General features: G+C 42.9%; 2 protein-coding genes across 4 annotated transcripts in view; one reads left to right on the forward strand and one right to left on the reverse strand.

Annotated features, from left to right (window-relative positions):
• Positions 1-2,676, reverse strand: part of Smc4 (structural maintenance of chromosomes 4) — a 31,057-nt gene extending 28,381 nt beyond the window's left edge. The window contains exons 1-3 of the mRNA XM_048424880.3: positions 2,528-2,676; positions 1,513-1,635; positions 372-550 (exon numbers count right to left, since the gene is read on the reverse strand). Of these exons, the coding sequence (XP_048280837.3) occupies positions 372-550; positions 1,513-1,630 (297 nt within the window). The 5' untranslated portion in view covers positions 1,631-1,635; positions 2,528-2,676. The remainder of the gene's footprint in view (positions 1-371; positions 551-1,512; positions 1,636-2,527) is intronic.
• Positions 2,677-3,059: 383 nt separating this feature from the next.
• The window catches only part of Ift80 (intraflagellar transport 80), an 81,119-nt gene continuing 63,793 nt past the window's right edge, over positions 3,060-20,385 (forward strand). Inside the window, exons 1-5 of one of the 3 annotated variants that reach the window (XM_087899459.1) lie at positions 3,127-3,207; positions 6,948-7,003; positions 11,822-11,883; positions 13,462-13,541; positions 17,461-17,684. In XM_087899459.1, coding sequence (XP_087755585.1) covers positions 13,507-13,541; positions 17,461-17,684 — 259 coding nt within the window. In that variant the 5' untranslated portion in view covers positions 3,127-3,207; positions 6,948-7,003; positions 11,822-11,883; positions 13,462-13,506. Of the gene's footprint in view, positions 3,208-6,947; positions 7,004-11,821; positions 11,884-13,461; positions 13,542-17,460; positions 17,685-20,385 lie in introns of all 3 variants that reach the window. The other 2 variants (XM_087899458.1, XM_087899460.1) reach the window with 2 other exon arrangements.

Below are 20,385 nucleotides of genomic sequence, written 5' to 3' on the forward strand. Positions count from 1 at the left end.
GGAGGGAAACCATGTACTCCAAAAACCCACGTTGAGTTTTTACACCATGCTCTGCTGTAGCACAAGCTTTAATATCTTCAATAAAACCATATTCAAATTCTAATCCCAACATTTTGTAGAAGGCATTAAAACGGCCAACGGGAAAACATTCCCTTCTAATAAAAACACAGATTCAACATGAAAACGTTATTACCAAAGACATCAAAAGATATCCGATATAGAAAAACTAATTCCTGCTGTTGAAACCATAGGCAACATATTGTATGAGTGTCTACTAGGGTGTGTGTGGCAGTGTAGAGAGTCAGGACAGATAGAAAATTGAAATATTTTGCAATAAAGACGTATTATAAGTTCTTTAAAAGGGCAAATACCTTATGGAAAGGCCCCAGAATCTTCTCTCCAGCATAGGATTTGAAGTTTTGGTTTACAATATGAGTTATCATTAGCCGAGGAGCTCCAGCTTCACTGGCCATTGCTGGAGGTGGGGGCGGAGGAATACTACTCAAAATCTCTTCTAAACTTCTGGTATCAAGTTCCTCACCTTGAGTCTCTAGGTTATCAGAAAGGCAAAGAGGGGAAAGCCTACATTAGTGTAATTGGGTGGAGGTCTATTTAAAGAACGGAATTGAGGGATGTTACTTATGAAACCCAGGAAACTATTTTCCACACAAATATCCTAAACTCACTGGGATGGATAACCTTTTAGCTTAGTTTTATAAAAAGTAAAATTCGCGAAAGAAGTATCCCCCCCGACATAAAATTCACTAAATCTCCTAGAGGAGTAAAAACATCACACCATAAATATTCAAACCTGTGAATATCGCAGGGGTGCCTGTTTCCTACAAGTAAACAGGAGACGCAACCCAAACGATAGCAAATCCAACTGCACATGGCTGAGCACTTAAGACAGCTCACAAGCTCCAGTAACACGGTCACAGGAGTTTCACAGTGGCTCTTATTTTCTACACTCGGAATGCTACACGCTCTCAAATTTTATTTTTCTCTTAATGGCAATCGAAGGGGCCCAGCTGTTTTTTTTTTTTCTTGCAGGGGACTGGCGTTCGGTTCCTAGCACCCACAATGAGCGGCTCTCGACTGCTGAGCCTCCGCCTATGTGCATATACTCCCGTCCCCCGACACACTTTAAAAAGTAAAAATTAATATTGCGCCAAAAAGGGCACTCCATGGCAGGGGCTGGAGCGCACAAACTTCGCATCACATCCAGATCAGTTTAGGGGCGGAGAGGCGCTCAACAACTCTGGGCTGACCGTGCCGCTTTCAGCCAAATACAATAAAAATGTCAGTGCTACTCCCAAACATCACCGAAATCCACAACTCACTCCTGCCGCTCACCCTCATCCCTTCCAGAACCGTTACAGCAAAACTGCCTGGAATTCCTTTGAAAACCGCAGAGTGGCTTTCCGGAGTCGCACTTCTGGCAACACCGACCTTCCGACGTCAACCTGTCGCCCGCGCCCAAGCCACCCCAGCGGGTCCCCGCCGGTCACTCACCTGCAGCTGCAGCGCCGTCCGGTTGCTCCGGGTCCTCATCCCGGTGGTCGCCGTCCGGGGAGGGCGGAGGCTCTCCCTCCTGGCGGCAGACGGAGGGCTTGGTACCCTTCCGCCGCATCGTGGCTGCGGCAAGGAGAGAGCCGGGAGTCGGGTCAGCCGCCGAGGCCCCGCGGCCGCAGGACGGGCTCCGCCCGTGGCTCTCACCCCCACCCGCCAGCGCGCACCCCGACCCCGCTAGCAGCAGGTAGCGGGTCCTTTGGAGAGCGGCTACCGCCACCACCGCCACCACCGTGGGAGCGATCGGGCGGAACCGGGTTTCCAACGACCCAGGGAAGTGGGGAAATCTAGTCCAAGCCTGCAAACGCGCCCCACGACCCCGGGAAGTCATCTGATGACAGTCCCACGCCGTCGGGGCTGGGGATGCTCGCGCTCCGAGTTACAGAGAAGTGTTCGTCTCTAGGGCAGCCCCGAACTGCCCGGCGGCGACCCGTCACCCGCTCTCCTCTCCCCCACCCCCCCACCCCCGCCATTTAGGTCCGGACGCCCGGACGGTCGGGAGAGTCGCGGTCTCTTATCCTCACCGTCCCAGCGGAAAGACTGGAGTCCCCCGCCACACGCTGTCTGTTAAAGGGGACTCGGACAGCGTCTGCCCGGGATAGGTCACTCTCCGGGCCAGCGGGGGTCCAGCCCTCCCGGGCTCGGGGCGGAGTCCCGCCCAACAGTCGAAACCGTGCCAAGTCCCCGGGAGAGGCTGAGCTGGACTGCGGTCCCCCTCGGAAGACGTGACGGGCAGGCCCGGGGGGGACGCCCCGACCCCGACGGGCTCGTAGCCTCCCCCAGGAAGAGGCGCCGGAGCCGCCGCCCGGCGGTCGAGGGGGAGGGGTGACAGGCAGCGGAGCTCCCCCAACCGCCTCCGCCGCACTCGGCCGCTCGGGTTCCAGGCCTCTGCCGCCGGCAGAACCGGGGGACAGCGCGGAAAAGTGTGACAACCTGACCCAGGAAGGAGCTCCTTTACCTGTCGGCTGCTGTGCTCCGAGCAGAGGGCTGCAAACCGTGCGACGGCCGCCCCCGCCCGCCCCCCGCCTCGCTTCTGCCGGTGTCTCGGCTCCGGGTCCTTCACTCGAAAATGGCGCCTAAAATCCAAACTCGAACGGAAATTCGTTACAAATGCGCGCAATGGTTTCTGGGACCCGCGAATTTGAAAAAAAAAAGTGCGGCGGGTCCCACCGCCGTCGCCGGGCCGTTCGTGCGCATGCGCGGGTCCGGCCCCGAGGACGGGATGGGGGGGGCCGTGGCGCGAAGGGGAGGTCGCGGCTGAGGAGGGAGAACGAGGAGAGTGACGCCGTTCTCCTAGGGTCGCTCCCAGAAACAGACCCGTGGGAGCTACAGGCCTTTGCGTCGTTGGGACGACAACATTTGGGAAACTGAGGAATTTGAATAAAGAGGAAAAAAATAAACCCACCCAGCAGGGTCCCGCCCACAACTGATGTCCAATGACAGCCTTCAGCGAGAGGGCGGGCTCACTCGGGGGCGGGATCTAGGGCCCGCTCGGGTGACTGGCATCTGGCAAATATCGCGGGAACAGGGAACGCTTTTAGCGCTTAGAAATCACTATGGTGACGGGAAGGTCGGGAGGCTTCTTGGTAACTGGTCAAAGCTCTGAGAGCAATCGCCGCCGCTTTCCGGGAACTTGAGGTAAATTTCTTCACTTCCAGAGCCTTTGAAGGAAGGGCTTGGAAGCCGTAGCGACCATTGGGACCTACCTTCCCCCAAGCCGAAGGCACAAGCTATGCGGAGGATCAGTTATTTCCCATCTCCTTCCAGCCAGCAGGGCTCTCTTTGGGTGTAGATCTTGGGATGTGGAGTTTACCGGGAAAGCGAGGAGACCGGGGTTAGTGTGTAATCTGGTGGTCCACGTCTGAAGAGCAATGATTTGTGAACTGTTTTGTGTTAGTGTCACTAATGAAAGGTTTGAATTTGGCCGACGGGGCTCCTAATGGAAGAAACGGTTTGCTCGTTTTAACTAGTTACCATTATGGTGGAATTAGTTCATAAATTCCATTTGTGTGCCTTGCACTATGAAAGGAATAACTAGAATTATTAAACAGATGTGACAGTTCCTTTTCCCGGAGAACTTAGTTTCGTTAATGGGCTTTTAACCTGAGTTTGAGGATAATGGTGGTTGGGACTCCGTTTCTAACTCTCCGAAAATTGTATATAAAGTTTTGCGTGTTTGTGCTTTGTTTTTCTGGAGGTTAGTTTTCCTTTAATCTTGTAAAACCGTCTGACTCACCCCCCCGCCAATATTAAAGAACCACTGATTGGTTTGACTGCCTTCAATATTTATATAGCAACTTTTTTATTTATTTTATTTTATTTTTTTTATATAGCAACTTTTAAATTAAGAACTGTTAGCCTCTCCTTTTCTCTTTACCTACTTAGGGGCTGGCCTATTAGAGCAACAATAAACCTGTTTTATGAATGAATTTATATTGTTGCTCTGTAATGTATTATGACTCTTAGATGTATAAAACCGAGTTTCAGTGATTCTCAGGAAGTGCTGGAAAGAACCCCCCTACCTCCCCAACCCCCTCCACCCCCACCAGTGTAAGAGTCTGCTGGGGTTTGGAGATTGGTGTGGTTTGAATACGCATTTACTTAATATTATAATGTGCCTCTATAGTTATAGTTAAAAATAAATTGTCTTCATAAAACAAATGTCACCAAAAAATTCAATGAATTTTTGGGACGTGTGTGGAGGACTGGTAGGGATGCCAAGAGGGTAAAGGGATTCTGGCTAGAGGCTTCTGGACTCTTGTATTTTGGGGTGTTGTAAGATCCCTGCTATGAAAACAGTAGACTGGGCCAGGGTGGATGGTTCAGTGGCTAAAGACACTTACTGCTCTCGCAGAGGACCCAGGTTCAGTCCCAGCACCCACACAGCTGCTTATAACCATCTGTGGTTCCAGTTCCAGGGGATTCAGTGTCCTCTTCTGGCCTCCTCAGGCAGGAGGCATGCGTGTAGTACACATACACACTCGCAGATAAGACCGTCATACATGTAAAATCACTAAAACAAAACGGTAGACTAGACCACACTGAAAGGTGTGTGTGCTAGTTAGAGCAGAATTTAATAGAAAAATACAAATGGAAAACAGGGAGGCTGGAGAGATGATTCAGCAATAGGAGCACTTGCTGCTCTCACAGAGGACCTAGCTTTGGTTCCCAGAACCCACACAGGGCAGTTCACACCTTCCTGTAATTCCAGTCCAGGGGACCTGATACCCTCTTCTGGACACCAACAATACTAGGCACACACACATATACATACATACATACATACATACATACTTGCAGGTACTCATACACTCCTTATACACATTAAAAATTAGAAAACAACCCCAAATCTTATTATTCCTTTGGCTATATTATTGGTCAGTTTCCTCATAAAGTATCTCTGGGAGTGTTTATTTATAAAACTCTGTAACATGAGAGCCGGCTTGTTGGGGTTTCTGTCCCACCCAGAACCCCACAGCCGGCAAGTCCCAAAGAAAATCACACAAAGTCTACATTAGGTTATAAACTGATTGGCCCATTAGCTCAGGCTTCTTGTTAACTCTTATAGCTTATATTAACCCATTATTCTGATCTACGTTAGCCATATGACTTGGTACCTTTTTCAGCTGTCAGCTCACATATTGCTTCTTTGGTGGTCTGGGCAGGAATGTAGCGGGAGCTTCCTCCTCCCTAGCCTTCTCCTGTTCTCCTTGCCCCATCTCTACTTCTGTCTGGTTGACCCGCCCATACTTCCTGCCTGGCCAATCAGCATTTTATTAAAATATATGATTGACAGAATACAGATAATTCTGCAAAACTCAACAGCTAGTGTCTATCTCATCGAATTGTTTGTAATTGTTCATCTAGTGCACATAAGTAATTGATATTGCAGTGTGATGACATATTTAAAGTGTGTGCTAATTATAAATAATGCCATAGCAAACTTGAGGAAGAGTAGCTTATGAAGGACCTTGAAAGGCCAGTCAAGAGTATAGCTACAAACTGGGTGTGGTGGCCATTTCTGTAATCCCAGCACTTGGGAGAGGAGGCAGGAGGCTTGCCATGAGTTTAGACTAGCCTAGTCTACATAGTGAGCTGGAGCCAGTGCTATACAATGGTGAGGGAGGGAAGAATGAGAAGGAAAACAAATGATTAACAAGTAACTGAGGTGGGAGTGGGATATGTTACAGGTAGAGATCAGTAAAAGCTTTAGTTAGATTGTTATTAAACAGTCTTCATGTGGTAGGTAAGGAGTGCCTATGCAGTAGAAAGGAAAGAATTCAGTTATTTTAGGCAGAATATTTTTTTTAGACAGAATATTGCTTTTTTAGAGTTTGGTGGTTGAGTATAAACCCTTTAAGACAGTCCGAAATCTTTAAAAAATTTGTAACTGTAAACTTTAAATCATCTAGATATTGGCTAATAAGCATACATTTATTTGATATGCATATTTAGAGAATATTGTGCAAAGTTACTGTTAACAGAAATAGGAATGACCATTCCTGTTGATAATAAAAGTCCGCTGAAGGATGTAGCTTAATGGTGATGTGCTTGTCTGGAATGACTGACGTTTTGGGCCACTTCCCTAGCACAGGGAATTAACAAAGCTTTGTAGTATTGTAATCACACTGAAATGTTTACCGAACTCATCACCACAAAAATACCTCTGAGAAGCTAGGAAGTAGAACAGTTATTTTCTGGAAACTTCACTTGAAAGATAAGAATTGTGTCTTTTCCTGTGTGTTAATTATGGAAAGATATATCAAATATCAAATATTTTAAATATGGAAAGAAGAGAAAATAGGATCAGATAATTGGAATACTAGCCTAGTCTGGTGGCATTTGCCTGTAATCCTAACACTAGAGTAGTAGAGGCAAGATGATTGGGGTACAAGATCATTCTTGGCTACATAGCAAGTGTGAGGCCAACCTGGGCTACATAAGGCTCTGTCTCAGAAACAAAAGTAAAAACAAAATAAAACAATGGAAAAGGAAAAATAGATAAGGATTTTATGGTTTAAATACAGAGGTTAGTACCATCAGAACAACTGAGGAAATACCATCTTTAGAATCTAAAAAGAACAAAGTCATATCTCAGGACTTCTTAGATGACAAGTGACGGATGACCCAATCGAAGATGCCTTGAGAAGAAAAATATTGTATCCTATAACTAGAAAGTTATGTAAGCCAGCCCTGTACCACTTTCCTAGTATCCAGAAGGCTGTGGATTCCATGCCAGTAACACACACACACACACACACACACACACACACACACACCCTTGTAACAATTAGACACCAGAGTTTGGTATCTTACTTGCTTTGCATTCTATCATAGCATCATAGCCTTATGTAAATGGTGCTGTTTGGCACCTCCAGGCCCTCTGCTTCCTGGGATAAGATAGAGCCGAAAACCTTGAAAGTTGAAGACCCAGGTAAGTTGAATTTTTCTTTGTGTCTTTTATTTTAGAAGCAGTCTGTCTGGGCAACCTGTGAAATAGTGTCTGTGCAGACAGACTAGAAGGCTCCAGTTGGCTGAAGTGTGGGCCTCCTGCTGGCTCCACTCCACCCACACTGAGTGGGTTTTCTATAGGTAATTTCCTTTTGTCTAGAAAAGAGTCAGTGTATACTGGGGGACCAAAACAGTGGTTTCTCTTCAAATACATAGCAATTACTAAGTGCTTACTATGTGTCAGGTGCTCTGCTGGGCATTTCATAAACATCTCATAACTGCTTATGGAGTAGGTTAAGCATGGGCACTCTTCCAGAGGTCCTGAGTTCAATCCCCAGCTCCCACGTGACTGCTCAAAACCATCTATCTGTAATGGATCGGATGCCCTTTTCTGGTGATATATGTACTTTGCAGAAAAGTGCCCCAATAAAATAAAATAATTTCTAAACAGAGATTTATTTATTAATGTATACAATGTTCTACCCGCATGTATGCTTACATACCAGACGAAGGCACTGGATCTCATTATAGATGGTTGTGAGCCATCATGTGGTTGCTAGGAATTGTATTCGGGACCTCAGAGCAGCCAGTGCTCTTAACCTATGAGTCATCTCTAGCTCCAATCAATAATTTTTAGAAAATGAAAAGGGTCAAGTACAGAGATTAATAATCTTATGAAAAAATATTTCTTTTTCCTCCCTCCCTCCCTTCCTTTCTTTTTTTGTTGATCATCTGTATCCCCTGCTATCTTTCTCCAACATCATCTGGATCCATCCTCACAACTACATGCCTTCCCCTCCTTTTATAATGCACTGACTCTAATGCCACATGGGTGTGGGGCCATCTACTAGAGCATGGTCAGTCTACCAGGGACCACAGCCCTCAGGGAACTGACTGTCCTCCAGCAGCAGTCACTTGCAAATGGCTCTTTAGCTCGGGGGGTGAGGGCTCATGGGGCCCCATGTTGGAATGTTGACTGCTTGATCTTTTGAAGGTCCTCTGCAGGCCACCATAGATGGCCTGCAGTTCATGAGTGCAACGGCCTTGCTAGTCCAGAAGATACTATTTTTCCCCAGTTCTCTCTGACCTCTGACTCGTACAACCTTTCTGCCTTCCTTTTTTGATGTTCCCTGAGCCTTGGAAAGAGGGGGTGTTATTGGGTCATAATCATTACTCACTACACACACACATACTTGCCTGGAACTAAAAAAGGGGGAAAATAGTCATCACTTCTCTTTGGGTTCTATTTGGTCTCCATCATTAAATGTGTTGCATATCTTCCCAGAGAAGTGTTTTAGTGCCTGCCAATGGAAATACGTGTCACTTTTCATTTGTACAAAAGGGATTGAATTATATTTTACAAAAATTGTGTATATGTACATAATACATGTAGAGATCAGAGAACACCTTGTAGAGTCAATTCCCTCCTTCCAGAATGTTTAGGTGGGTGCTAGGGTTTGAATTCAGGTCATCAGGCTTGTGTAACAATTGCCTTTACCTACTGAACCATCTTGCTGACTCTGAGTTATGTAATATTGCTATATGTCTTGTTTTTCTTTTATATGTTATAGACATTTTTCTATCTCCATAGAGATAGCCCCTTAAAAAAATCATGCAGCACTTTTTTTGTTGGTGAAATGTGATTCTTCTATGTTAGTTGAATTAAAAGCCTGAATTAAAGATCACACTGTACTTGTGGGTGGTCAGGTGTGTACGTGTATTTGTATGCACATATGTGTGTGCAGGTGCTCATGTCTGTGTGTGTGCATGCACATGGAGACTGGAGGTAGATACCAGGTGCCCACCTGTCGTTTGCTGCCTTAGTCTTTAAGCCAGGGTTTCTCAGTGACTCAGAGCTTACCAATTGGCTAGACCTGCTGGCAGTTGTGGGGACCTGCATACCTCTGTCCCAGAGCTGGTGTTGCAGACATGCTGGCAGTTGTGGGGACCTGCATACCTCTGTCCCAGAGCTAGTGTTGCAGACATGCTGGCTTTTGCTGGGTGCTAGGGATCCAAACACAAGTCCTCATGCTTGCATCACAACCACTTTCCCCACCGAGCCATCCCCCAGTCTCACTCACTACGTACTATGTATTTTTAGGTCAGTCTGAGCGTAAAGTTGATGATACTTGTATACTTCATAACATAGGCTAAAGGAATTTCATACAATAATTTTCATGCATCCTTGTTTTCTGATTTTTCACATGAAGGCAGGTGTGGGCTTTCCTACTTGTGTTATGTTGACACCTTTGGATTTTAGATTTTTGGATTAAGGATGCTCAACTTGTACCATACAGGAAACATATATCAATACCTAGATATCTTATATGTATATAGTAAATTCTTCAACGAGGTGCCGGTCCTAGAGTGTATTTCTACTGCAATATCTCATTTGAGTCAGTACCCTCTAATTCACAATAAGGTATGTATAGCATATTAGTAGAGTCAATGTATGTTTCTCAACTATAAAAAGAGGAAATAGATTTTTCTTTTTTAATGGAAAGTGTTCTTTTATAATAAGACTCAGAACAGGGAGTTTCCCAAACATTAGACATTTACCTGCTTTTTGACAGATATAAAATTATTTATTTCTCTGTTTTTGACAGATATGCAATTCTTTGTTTCTATGCCAGCCCTGGATTTTGATCATGTTCATTTGTCCACCTGGACAGTAGAAAATGCTGTCTCAGCCAGTCATGGTGCCACACGTCTTTAATTCCAGCATTCAGTAGGCAGAGGCAGTGGAAATCTATGAGTTTTTGAGATGAGGTCTGGCCAGGAAACAGAAAGGGGAGTGTAGACTCAGCTGGCTCTCTCCAATATTTTTGTTTTTTAACCAGTTGGGATCCAAGCTAGAACAAGGTGCCTCAAGCCTGTGTTCAGGGTAGGATTTCCTTTCTCAGCTAAACCCATGGAAACATTCTCACAGACACCTTTAGGTGTGAATCATTAATGCCCCAGGTGTTCCTTATTCCAGCCAAGTTGACTATTGAAATTTATTAGACACGTGGGCAGATAAAAAATACCTCAGTGTAGCATTCAGACTGTTCTACACTTCTTCAAGTAGGCTATTCACTAATATTATTTTCCTTTATTTTCTTATTCAATACTGTATTGAAGTGTCCTCCATAGAGATGATTTCAGCTAAATGGAATATATAGGGAAAAATTGTTCTGAGCCAGGGAGAATCTTCCCTGTCTTAGGTTGTCATTCTCCTGTGACTCTTTGACACCATATTTCTGAATGACTGGTGAACCATTAGTAAAAACATACTGCTTTTACTGTGTAAAGGTTGATTTTGATTTCTTCTGGTGAGGAAGTATCCTAATTATTATGGATGTAATTACATTTTACCATTCCAAATATCTTTTGGGTTTCTGGTTGTACTAGTATAATATGTAAATATCTTATCCATGGTTTGTCAATTCCAGAAGCAACAAGAATTCTGTAATTATTCTGTATTTCTTTTAATTTGAATAAATATGAAGGACCAGGTCTTTATAAAGTATTATCCCCCTTCTCCTTCTCATAAAGAACCAGCCTGCCTCCATCTTAGGTTTAAAAGCCACCTTATAGTAAAGACAAACTAGATTCATTGCTGTTTATGATTAAATTTGTTACTCAAGGATTGGGCTATGCCCCACCTGTAACCTTAACTACAAATGGTTCTGTACTGCCTGTTCAGGAAACGACAACCATGTCTATGTTTCAAAAAGTTGTAATGACTATCTTGCAGCCCAACTTTTGTTTCAAAAGGTTGTTTGCTGTGGGATATTTGATTGCACTGTGAAACTCCAAGATTGTATCAATAAAATTAACCTAGGATTAGGGCGCAGAAACAGCAGCTAGTGACAGGAATTAGCCATAGACAATATGGAGGACCCGGGGAATATGGACAGAGAGATGCACAGGAAGGAGTAGGGAGGGACTTAGAGATTTGTGGTCTTTTTGGCTTGGGGTGTTTGGAAAAATGCTTCTCTTGTTGGGTCTCTGGCCCAAAAGGCTTCTCTGATCTAGCAGGTTTTCACCCAAACATCTGAGTCTTTATTGGTACATAGAACGATAAAGACTTAGTGACCTCTGCTAAGCCAGTGCCAGCAGGAATCCTGCCAAGCCACAGTCTGAGCAACAAGGCGCTGACTGTTTGGCTGAGGGGCGCAGATGATAGCTCAAATATCAGTCGATTCAGGTGTGACCACTAAATTGAAAGAAAACAGCAGTTGCTTTGACTACCTTGTTCTTACTGCTTGTTGTTCTGTAACTCCGCCTACTTTTCCCACCAAGACCCCCATTAAAAACTCCCCTACCCTGAGTTATAAAAGCCCTTATCTCCCCTCTGCTTTTAGGGGGAAACAACCCATGTACACGAATAAAAAAGCTTGCTTTAATTAATTTGGCTCTGATAATTTGGATCAGTGGTCTTTCTCCTGGCATCTTTGGGATTAATGCTAATTGAAAGGTCCTGGTGGATGGGAAGAGTTTTGGGAAAGCTTAGTACCTATGAAGTGTGCCTGAGGTAAGTCATGTGTGTTCTGTCTGTACCACATACAGGTGTATACTTTTACAAGTTAAGATAAATCACCCAAAGAGAGACGTGAAGAGCACTTTACCCCTTGCCTACCCAGAAGACTTCCTAATTCAGGGGGGTGAGAAATGGCCTCTGTGAGCTCCAGAGATTTTTTTTTTTAAATCTCTAGCTAGCACCTGCTTTGATGTAGTTCCCTGTAATTTTAGACCTGGTAAAGAGATTTTTGCTCTTTCAATTAAAATCTCACTTGATTTTTTTTTCTGTGTTGTCTAGATATGCTACTCAAAAGGAATATAAATGTAAATTGAACTCAGACAACTTAGGTTTCTCTTCATGTAAGTCTTTTGATGATGCATTTATTTGGAGAGTGTTATTATGTTTTTTTAAAATTTCATTTGATAATTACATGCTGATTTTTTTCTGGGGGGGGCAGGTTCTCTCTATTATGTAACTCTGGCTGTGTAGATCAGGCTAGCTTTGAACTCACAGAGATCCATCTGCCTCCGTATTGGAGTAAGTCACAAAACAATCCCACACAAATTTAGAATTATGATTAATAAAAGGGTTATTTATTTAAAGGGAAAAAACTTAGAGATCACCGTCCTAGACAACAGCCTCCTGCAGGACCAGGAAAAACATCTGATAGCCAGAATCAGAATCTGAAGCAAGAGAGCGAGAGGGCTGCCGCTGCTTATTTTTAACGCGAAAGACACCACACCCCAGTGGGCTGGTATCTCAAAGGCTTTTGGCTGAGGGAGCAGAAGTAGCTCCTGCAGCACCTCTGCCTCCCTAGTGGTGGGATTAAAGTTGTGTGCCGCAGTGCCAAATTTGCTCAACTTAAAGAATTTTTTTGAGGTGGGTTTTCATTATGCTGCCCATGTTGGCCTCATTCATGGGTTTAAGCAGCCTTCCTGCCTCCTCCTTCCAAGTAGTACCAGCCCCACATCCGGCTTCCATAGCTTCTAAAATAATTTATCACCTTGTCCTTAAGCATTGCAAGTGTTTTTTCTGTGTTATCTATAACTATTGGGAAGTTTTTTTCTTCACAATAAATTTTAAGCTGCAGACTGAGCCACATGGTTGATAATACTGTACTGTTTTCATGTAAATTATAGATTTACGGCTCTTAAAAATGTAATTTAACCTTAGAATTTAACTGATATATTCATTAGATGGGATCAAACCTGAGCTGTGATTGAGGGCTTCCTAGTTTGCCAAATCTTTTGGTTTGTTCATAGGACAGCCTTTGAAATTTTTTTTTAAGGAATTCATTTATTTATTGTATGTGTGCATGTATGCCATAGCGTGCATGTGGAGGCTGAAGGAGAACTTGTGGGAGTTGATTCTCTCTTTCCACCATAGGTCCTGGGGATTGAACTCAGGTTGTCAGTCTTGGCAGCAGGTTCCTTTTCCCACTGAGCCCCTAACTAGTCCTGGGAATTCCTTATCCACTGAGGTTTCTTTTAAAAGGGTTTGTATTATGTATATTTGTGTGTCTGTGCAGGGGGGTGTGCATACTAGTACAAATGCCCTCAGAGGTGATAGGATCTCCTGGAGCCTGGAGTAACAGGTGGTTGTGAGCCACCAACACAAGGTGCTGGGAACCGAACTTGGGTTCCCTGCAGTACATACCCAGAACTGCTGAGCCATCTCTTCAGCCCTAGACATAGTGATTTAGTGGTGCTCTGGTAGTAGGCCTGTTGTAGGCACCCAAGGGCACCGCCAATTCTTGGCTTCGTTGTCATACCCACTGGTTTTCCTCCTCTTTCCAGGTATTTAGAGGAATTGAAGATGCTGTTGTGATCCTTAGGATGCAAAGGATGTTGGTGTGTGCATTTGTGTGCATGTGTATGTGTGTCTGTGTTTGTGCACCATTGTTAATGTTGCTATATGTCTTCTTTTTATCTTTTCAGTGGCTACAATCAAGTGGTATTTAAGATCTTTCTGGAACTGGAGACATGAGGCTAAAGATATCTCTCTTAAAAGAACCAAAACATATCCTTTTAATACTGTAAACCTCACTGCATTCAGCTTGCTATGATACTGTTAAAGGTTTTCTTATGCTTTTTTTTTAGTCTACTTACTGGTTATTTTTCATTTCTTGAATGGTATTTTATAGACAAATTGCTTTCAAAATATTTAAGATCCCAATTATAGGTATTTTCCCAAAGTATACTGTGAGCCCAAAGTCTTACTTTGAAATATTTACTGACATTTTCATTATTCTACTTCTTAAGTATTTAAAAAGTATCCTTTGCATAATCTAATATATTAAAAAGAGTCTTTAACAAAATCCGAATAATTGGCCAGACAGTGGTTGTTCTCGTCTTTAAACCCAGGCAGAGGCAGGTGGATTTCTGAGTTCAAGGCTAGCATGGTCTATAGCATGAGTTCCAAGCCAGTCTGGGCCACACAAACCCTGTTTGGAGAAACAAAGAACAAAGAACACAAAGTCTGAATAATGTGCTAATGTGATCGGACACATATGTCCTCATTTAGTTTTGCTTTATTTCTTGTACTCTGAGAAAGTAGGGAGAGTCTGAAACAACTAGGGAAGTCTGAGCAATCAGCCCTTTATTACGTCACACAGGAAGATGGCAGTCGTTTATCTTCCTTAGAGAGATCCTTCTGTTAAGATGGATGTTAAGAAGGCACGACTGACCCGCTCTTCTCCCTTTTAGTCATTTCAGTCAGATCTCAAGATGTTCCCTATGGAGTTGATTGCAGCTCTGTGAGGGAATAGGCTCAATACGGTGTGAGACTTAACTGTTTGGATTTAGCATCCTAGCAGCCCAAAGACTGTGTTTTAGTCATTTATTTGAGGTTTGTTTGTTTGATAATTTTGTTGGTGGGGATTGAACCCAGGCCCACCCTGAGCATAGTAGGCTCATGTCCTGGGAACTATATCCCCAGGCCCCATTTTTGTTTCTTACCAGATGTCAATCTGACATAGATGTGAAACTAAGAAAATCTGGTTACTGATTAGAAATAGGGAAATACTGATTTGAAGATATACTTCCCTTTTTAAATTTTGTTCTTATTTGTTATTTACTTAATTCTAAATAAAGATATAGTTTCCCTTCTCTTTACATCAGTTTTCTGTCTTTTCAAAGTGCACTCTTGGGAATTCATACCACCCTTGGTGTCTGGTGCTTGCATTTACCCTTTTCAGATTTTCCTGACCTAACACTCCTCTCGTTTCTACTCCATCTCAGTTAACCCTATACCGGAACATGGATATAGCCTTAGAAACTACTGTTGTTTGTTTTGAGATGTATGTGTGGTGTAGGCTCTACTAAGCTGCCTGTTTTGGTTTTAGAAATAGTACTGGGGACTGGAGAGATGCCTCAGCATTAGGAGCACTTGCTGTTCTTCCGGAGGACTCAAGTTTGGCTTGCTTTGGTTGACTTAACCTGTAACTCCAACTCTAAGGGATCTAATGCTCTCTTCTGGCCTCTGGGGACCCCAACATACACACGTGGCACACACACTCATGCACAAATAAAAATCAAGTAAGTCCTTAAAAGAGGAAACATTGTTAGGCAGCAGCAATTGCACAATTGCACTGGTCCTTTCCTGTACCCTGTGCTTAGGTTCAGACTAGTCCAGTGCCTCTTCCTTACTTTCTTATGATGTTGCTTAACTTCATTTTTTTTTTTTTGCTTAATCCATCGTATTTTGAATTAATTAAAAATACTGATTATGGCTCAGTCTCCTTCTGTTTCCTTGGAAAACTTTGTTCACATAAGGTAAAAAGAATGTTGCTGGAAAAAAAGAAGGGGAGAAGATTGTATAAGAACTATAAGAGAACAGACAGCCTCGCCAGGATGAACATGGTGATCTGGAAATAGGAAGGTACGCAAGAGGAAGCGTCTTGTGACGTGACAGGGAGAAATGCTGTGTCCAGGCACACAGTCCTGCCAGGGGTACCAGGCTGTCCTGAAAGCGCATGTGGGATTTTCACTTACATTTTCGTTCACTTGGGATGAATCAGAGACTTAAAAACCAAATTAAATAAAGAATTTGGGAATCGTATTTCACCTATCCCTATGCGTCTTGTAGGTGCAGTAAACTGTAAGTGAATTGTGCTTGACTCCAGTGTCAGAAAATGCAGATGGTTGGAGTGGTGAGGGTTCCTGGGGTAAAGGCACCTGGCACCAAGCCCGATCTGAGCGCTCTTCTTGGGGCCTCCTTGGTGAAAGGAGAAAAGTGACTCGTGCAAACTCCTGCCAGGTGTCCTCTGACCTTTATATAAGCATGGTGGTGGTGCACACACACGCGCGCACGCACACACACACACACACACAACCCATAATAAATAGTAAATATAATGTAAAAACTTAAAACACTGTATTGTCAATTAAACATAAGTAACTAAGGGCTAGGGGTGTAGCCATCATACACACAGCCCTAGGTTTTCTCTTAGACCATAAGTGAAATAATAAAAATAGATAACTAAAATGAAAGCAGGAGAAACAGTAAGACGGGCCATGGGGCCCTAGCATCTCTAGAAGATTACCATCATAATATGTAACTGCACAAGACAGTTCACTGTTGGAGTTCAGTCTTCTTAAAAATTAATGTTTTTAACTTCTTAAAGTAGTATATGTTACCAGGCACTGTGGCTCACGCCTTTAATCTCAGCACTTGGGAGGCAGAGGCAAGTGGATCTCTGATTTTGAGGCCAGCCTGGTCTACATAGTAAGTTTTAGACCAGCCATGGCTACACAGGGAGACATTGTCTGAGAAAGAGGGAGAGGGCTGGTGAGACGGCTCAGATGCTAAGGGTAGTTATTTTTCTTGCAGAGGACCCAGTTCAATTCCCAGCACCCACGTGGCTCACAATCATCCACAACTCCATATCTTAGTTAGGTTTCTGTTGCTGTGCTGAAACACCAATGATCAAAACAACCTGGGGAGGCAAGGGTTTGTTTCACCTTCCAGTTCCACATCACAGTCCATTGCTAATGAAAGTCAGGGCCAGAACTCAAACTGGAGGGTGCTGGAGGCAGGCGCTAACGCAGAGGCTGCAGAGGGATACTGCTTGCTGATTGTCCCTCATGGCTTGCTTGGCACCCTTCCTATGGCACCCAGGATCACCAGCCCAGAGGTAGCATTGCCCACAGTGAGCAGGGCCCTTCCACATCTATCATCCATCAAGAAAAATGCATCACAGCCCAATCTGGTGGGTTATTTTCTCAGAATTTTGAAATTCCTTCCAGATGACTCTAGCTATGTCAAATCAACATAGAATTAGCCAGCATATTCCAGTTCCAGTAGACCTGGAGCTGTGTTCTGACTTCCACAGGTATCAGGCATGTATATGGTGCATGCAAGCAAAACGCTCATTCACAATAAATCATACATGTTAGATAAATCTAAAACAACTTAAAATTATAACAATATATATGCATTTTAATAACTTGAGTAATAAGATATATACATAACTATATGTATCGTTAGTCCCCCTTTCTTCCTGTCTATCTCTCAACATAATTTCCTACCTTTTGATTTTTTTACTTACTGATTTTGAGTGTTTGTATGTATCTTTTGACCATACTTAAGGAATATCTTCGATGACAAATTTTCTTCCCTCTCTGACTGACTTTTTTTGATTTCTATCCTCACAACTTGTTTGGGAGACTTTTTCCTCTATATGGAAAAAGAATTACTAAAAGTCACACAACGAGCTGGGTAGTGGTGGCGCACGCCTTTAATCCCAGCACTCAGGAGGCAGAGGCAGGTGGATCTCTGTGAGTTCGAGGCCAGCCTGGTCTATAGTGAGTTCCGGGACAATCAAGGCTACGCAGAGAAACTCTGTCTAGGAAAAGAAAAGACACAATGCAAATAGACTTTTAGAAGCTAGAAACCATTTGGCTATTTTCCTTTTTATGTCTCCTTAACCAAACACCACATCAAGAGTTAGTGAGCTGTGTGGGTTGGACGACCGCTGAGGAGCTGTACTCTTGCAGTGATGATCACCAGATAGTGAAGTGGAACCTGCTGACCAGTGAGACCAGCCTAATCGTAAAGCTGCCTGATGACATCTACCCAATAGATCTTCACTGGTTTCCCAAAAGTTTAGGCATGAAGAAACAGACTCAGGCAGAAAGTTTTGTCCTCACGAGTTCTGATGGTAAGTTTTGTTTGTTTGTTTGTTTTGTTTGATGTGCCTTGCTCTTTTGCCTGCATGGATGTCTATGTGAGGGTGTTGGATCCTGGAGTTACAGACAGTTGTTAGCTGCGGTGTGGGTGCTGGGATTTGAACCCAGGTCCACTGGAAGAGCAGCCAGTGCTCTTAACTATTGAGTCGTCCCTCCAGCCAGCCATACCGGTGGTAAATTTTCAATGAATGTCCCATGTACATCTGTGCATTGAAAATATGGTCTAGTACTAAGATTTGTGCCTAGGGTTGTTTTACAAGACTGCTGTTTGATGTAGAAAAATTATCATCTGCACATTTTATTTCCCTGAATGACCTTGGTGATTTTGAAGGATTCAGGCCAGTTATTTTATAGAAAACCCCTTAACTTGTCTTTGTCACTGTTTCTTTATGAGTTGATTCAGCTTACAAGTTTTTAGTGGGAATACTGGGAGACTCGTGGTGTTGATTTGACACATTATTGTGGTGTTAACGCCGTACCCGAGAGCAAGTGCTTTCTAAGTTAATCTGTGGTGTTCCTATTTCTCCCCCAGTTTTGATTTGCTTTACTTTATGTGTGTGAGTGTTTTGCCTACATGTATGTATGTGCACTACATGTATGTATGTGCACTACATGTGTGCTTGAAGCTTGCAGATGTTAGACAAGGGTGCCCGATGTCTGTAACTGGAGTTAAAGATGGTTGTGAACCACATTGTGGGTGCTGAGCAGTGAAGCTGGTCTTAGCCGCTAATCTATCTTCCAGCCTCTGTGTTCTCCCTTTTAATAGCTTGTTTATAAAAACATATTTGAGATTACGTAGACATAGTCTGTTTCTTAGACTTCTCCCCATTTCTAAAAATCTACTGATGATCTTGGCTAGATCATTTATTCCCAGAGAAGCTGCCAAATCATGCTTTTCTATCTCTATAATCCTCTCCCTTGTTAAATAGTTAGTATTCTGCTTCAAGGAAAAACTTTCTGTCCCCTGGCCACTTGTCTTACTTGGTTAAATGTTAGGTTAGCCTCAGAGAAGTTTATTTTATTTCATAAATTTCTGTTACTATAATTTTTGATATTGATTTTGAAATTGTCCCATATTTGGCCCCTGAGAGTCCCATAAGTGAAGCCAGCCACATTGATTTTTTGTTTTTGTTTTGTACATGTAGTTATCATTTCTTGAGCATTTTCTTACTGACACAAGATGTCCCAAACTAGCCTTCTAGTTCTTAATCCCATTTTCTAAATTAGTCATTTTTCAAAACAGGCCTGTTTTTAGATAGTTAATGATATTTAAAAGCCAAGATAGGGATACTGCTAACAGTATTTGTTCTAATGAGTGTGTCTCCTCTTCAGACTCTTCATCAAACAGAAACAAGACTACAAATTTATACTTCAAAAATTAGGGCCATTCAGTGGGTAAAGCCCTTGCTGCCAAGCCCGGTGGCCTGAATTCATTCCCTAGAACCCACACTGTAGGAAGGAGAAACTGACTTCTGCACACTGTCCTCTGACTTCCATATGCATTCTTTGGGACATGCCTCTTCCCCAGTAAATAAATCAATGTAAAAAATTAGTTTTAGATGCATACCAGTCGCTAGTTCTCTATCTCTTTCTACCTAAACCTGGAATATATCTTGGTAACACCAATTCTAATTCAGTCCCACAGGGTTTATTTTAGTTTTCCTGTTTCTGATACTTGGAAATATTGAGGAACTACAGTTAGCATTATCAGCATGTCAGTATAAACACTTATTTGTTTAATTCTATAATAGATAATTTTCAAAATTAATAACCCAGACTCACTGTGTAATCTAGGCTATTCTGGAATTCACTATCCTTCTGCCTCTGCCTCTTAAGTGCTGACATTACAGCTGTGTCCCAACCTGTGGACGTTTGTAGGGCATCTGTGATCTTTCAAAATGTGTTTTACATCTTTCAAATGTATTTAATTATTTTCCCATTTGTAATTAATTTGGATCAGTCCAAAAAAGTTAGAATTAATTTATCTTTTATTTAGTAAGAGATTACTTTTGTTATTCAGGGCTTAAGTATATTTTCAAATCCAAATCACCCAATTTTTTTGCTTACTAAATGAAATATACTGTATGTGAATATCTATCATGCCACATTTTTTGCATTTTTAATTAGATTTGTGTTCCTTGAAATTAAGAATTATGATATTATTTTCTCTTATGCCTCTAGTGCCCAATAACTAATTATTAATTAACTAATGCTAATTAATCTAATAGTAGGAATGCTATAGTGGTATATTATTTGTGTCTTAATAAATAAAGCTTGCCTGAAGATCAGAGGGCAAAGCAGCCACACTAATCAGCCATACAGGCTAAGGAGTGGTGACATACACCTTTAATTCCAGGATTTGGGAGACAGAAGCAGACGGATCTCTGTGAGTTCTAGGCCACACTGGGCTACACGAGATTGATTCAGAAACAGAACCAGGTGGTGCTGGTTCACATCTTTAATCCCAGTTTTTGGGCGTCAAACACTTTTAATCCCAGTACTAGGGAGGTGAAGACAGGAGTGACATGACTGGGAGAAGAGACAGGAACTCACTAGAGTGTGGAGTCTGAGGATTTGTGGAGACAGGATCTCACCCTTTCAGTCCGAAGGTTTGATCGAGATAAAAGGTCTCTTTAGTGCTTGACTGCTTTGCTTTTCTGATCCTCAGGTTGA

Source organism: Myodes glareolus, chromosome 20 (genome assembly GCF_982192425.1).
Source record: "Myodes glareolus chromosome 20, mMyoGla1.1, whole genome shotgun sequence".
Lineage (NCBI taxonomy): Eukaryota > Metazoa > Chordata > Mammalia > Rodentia > Cricetidae > Myodes > Myodes glareolus.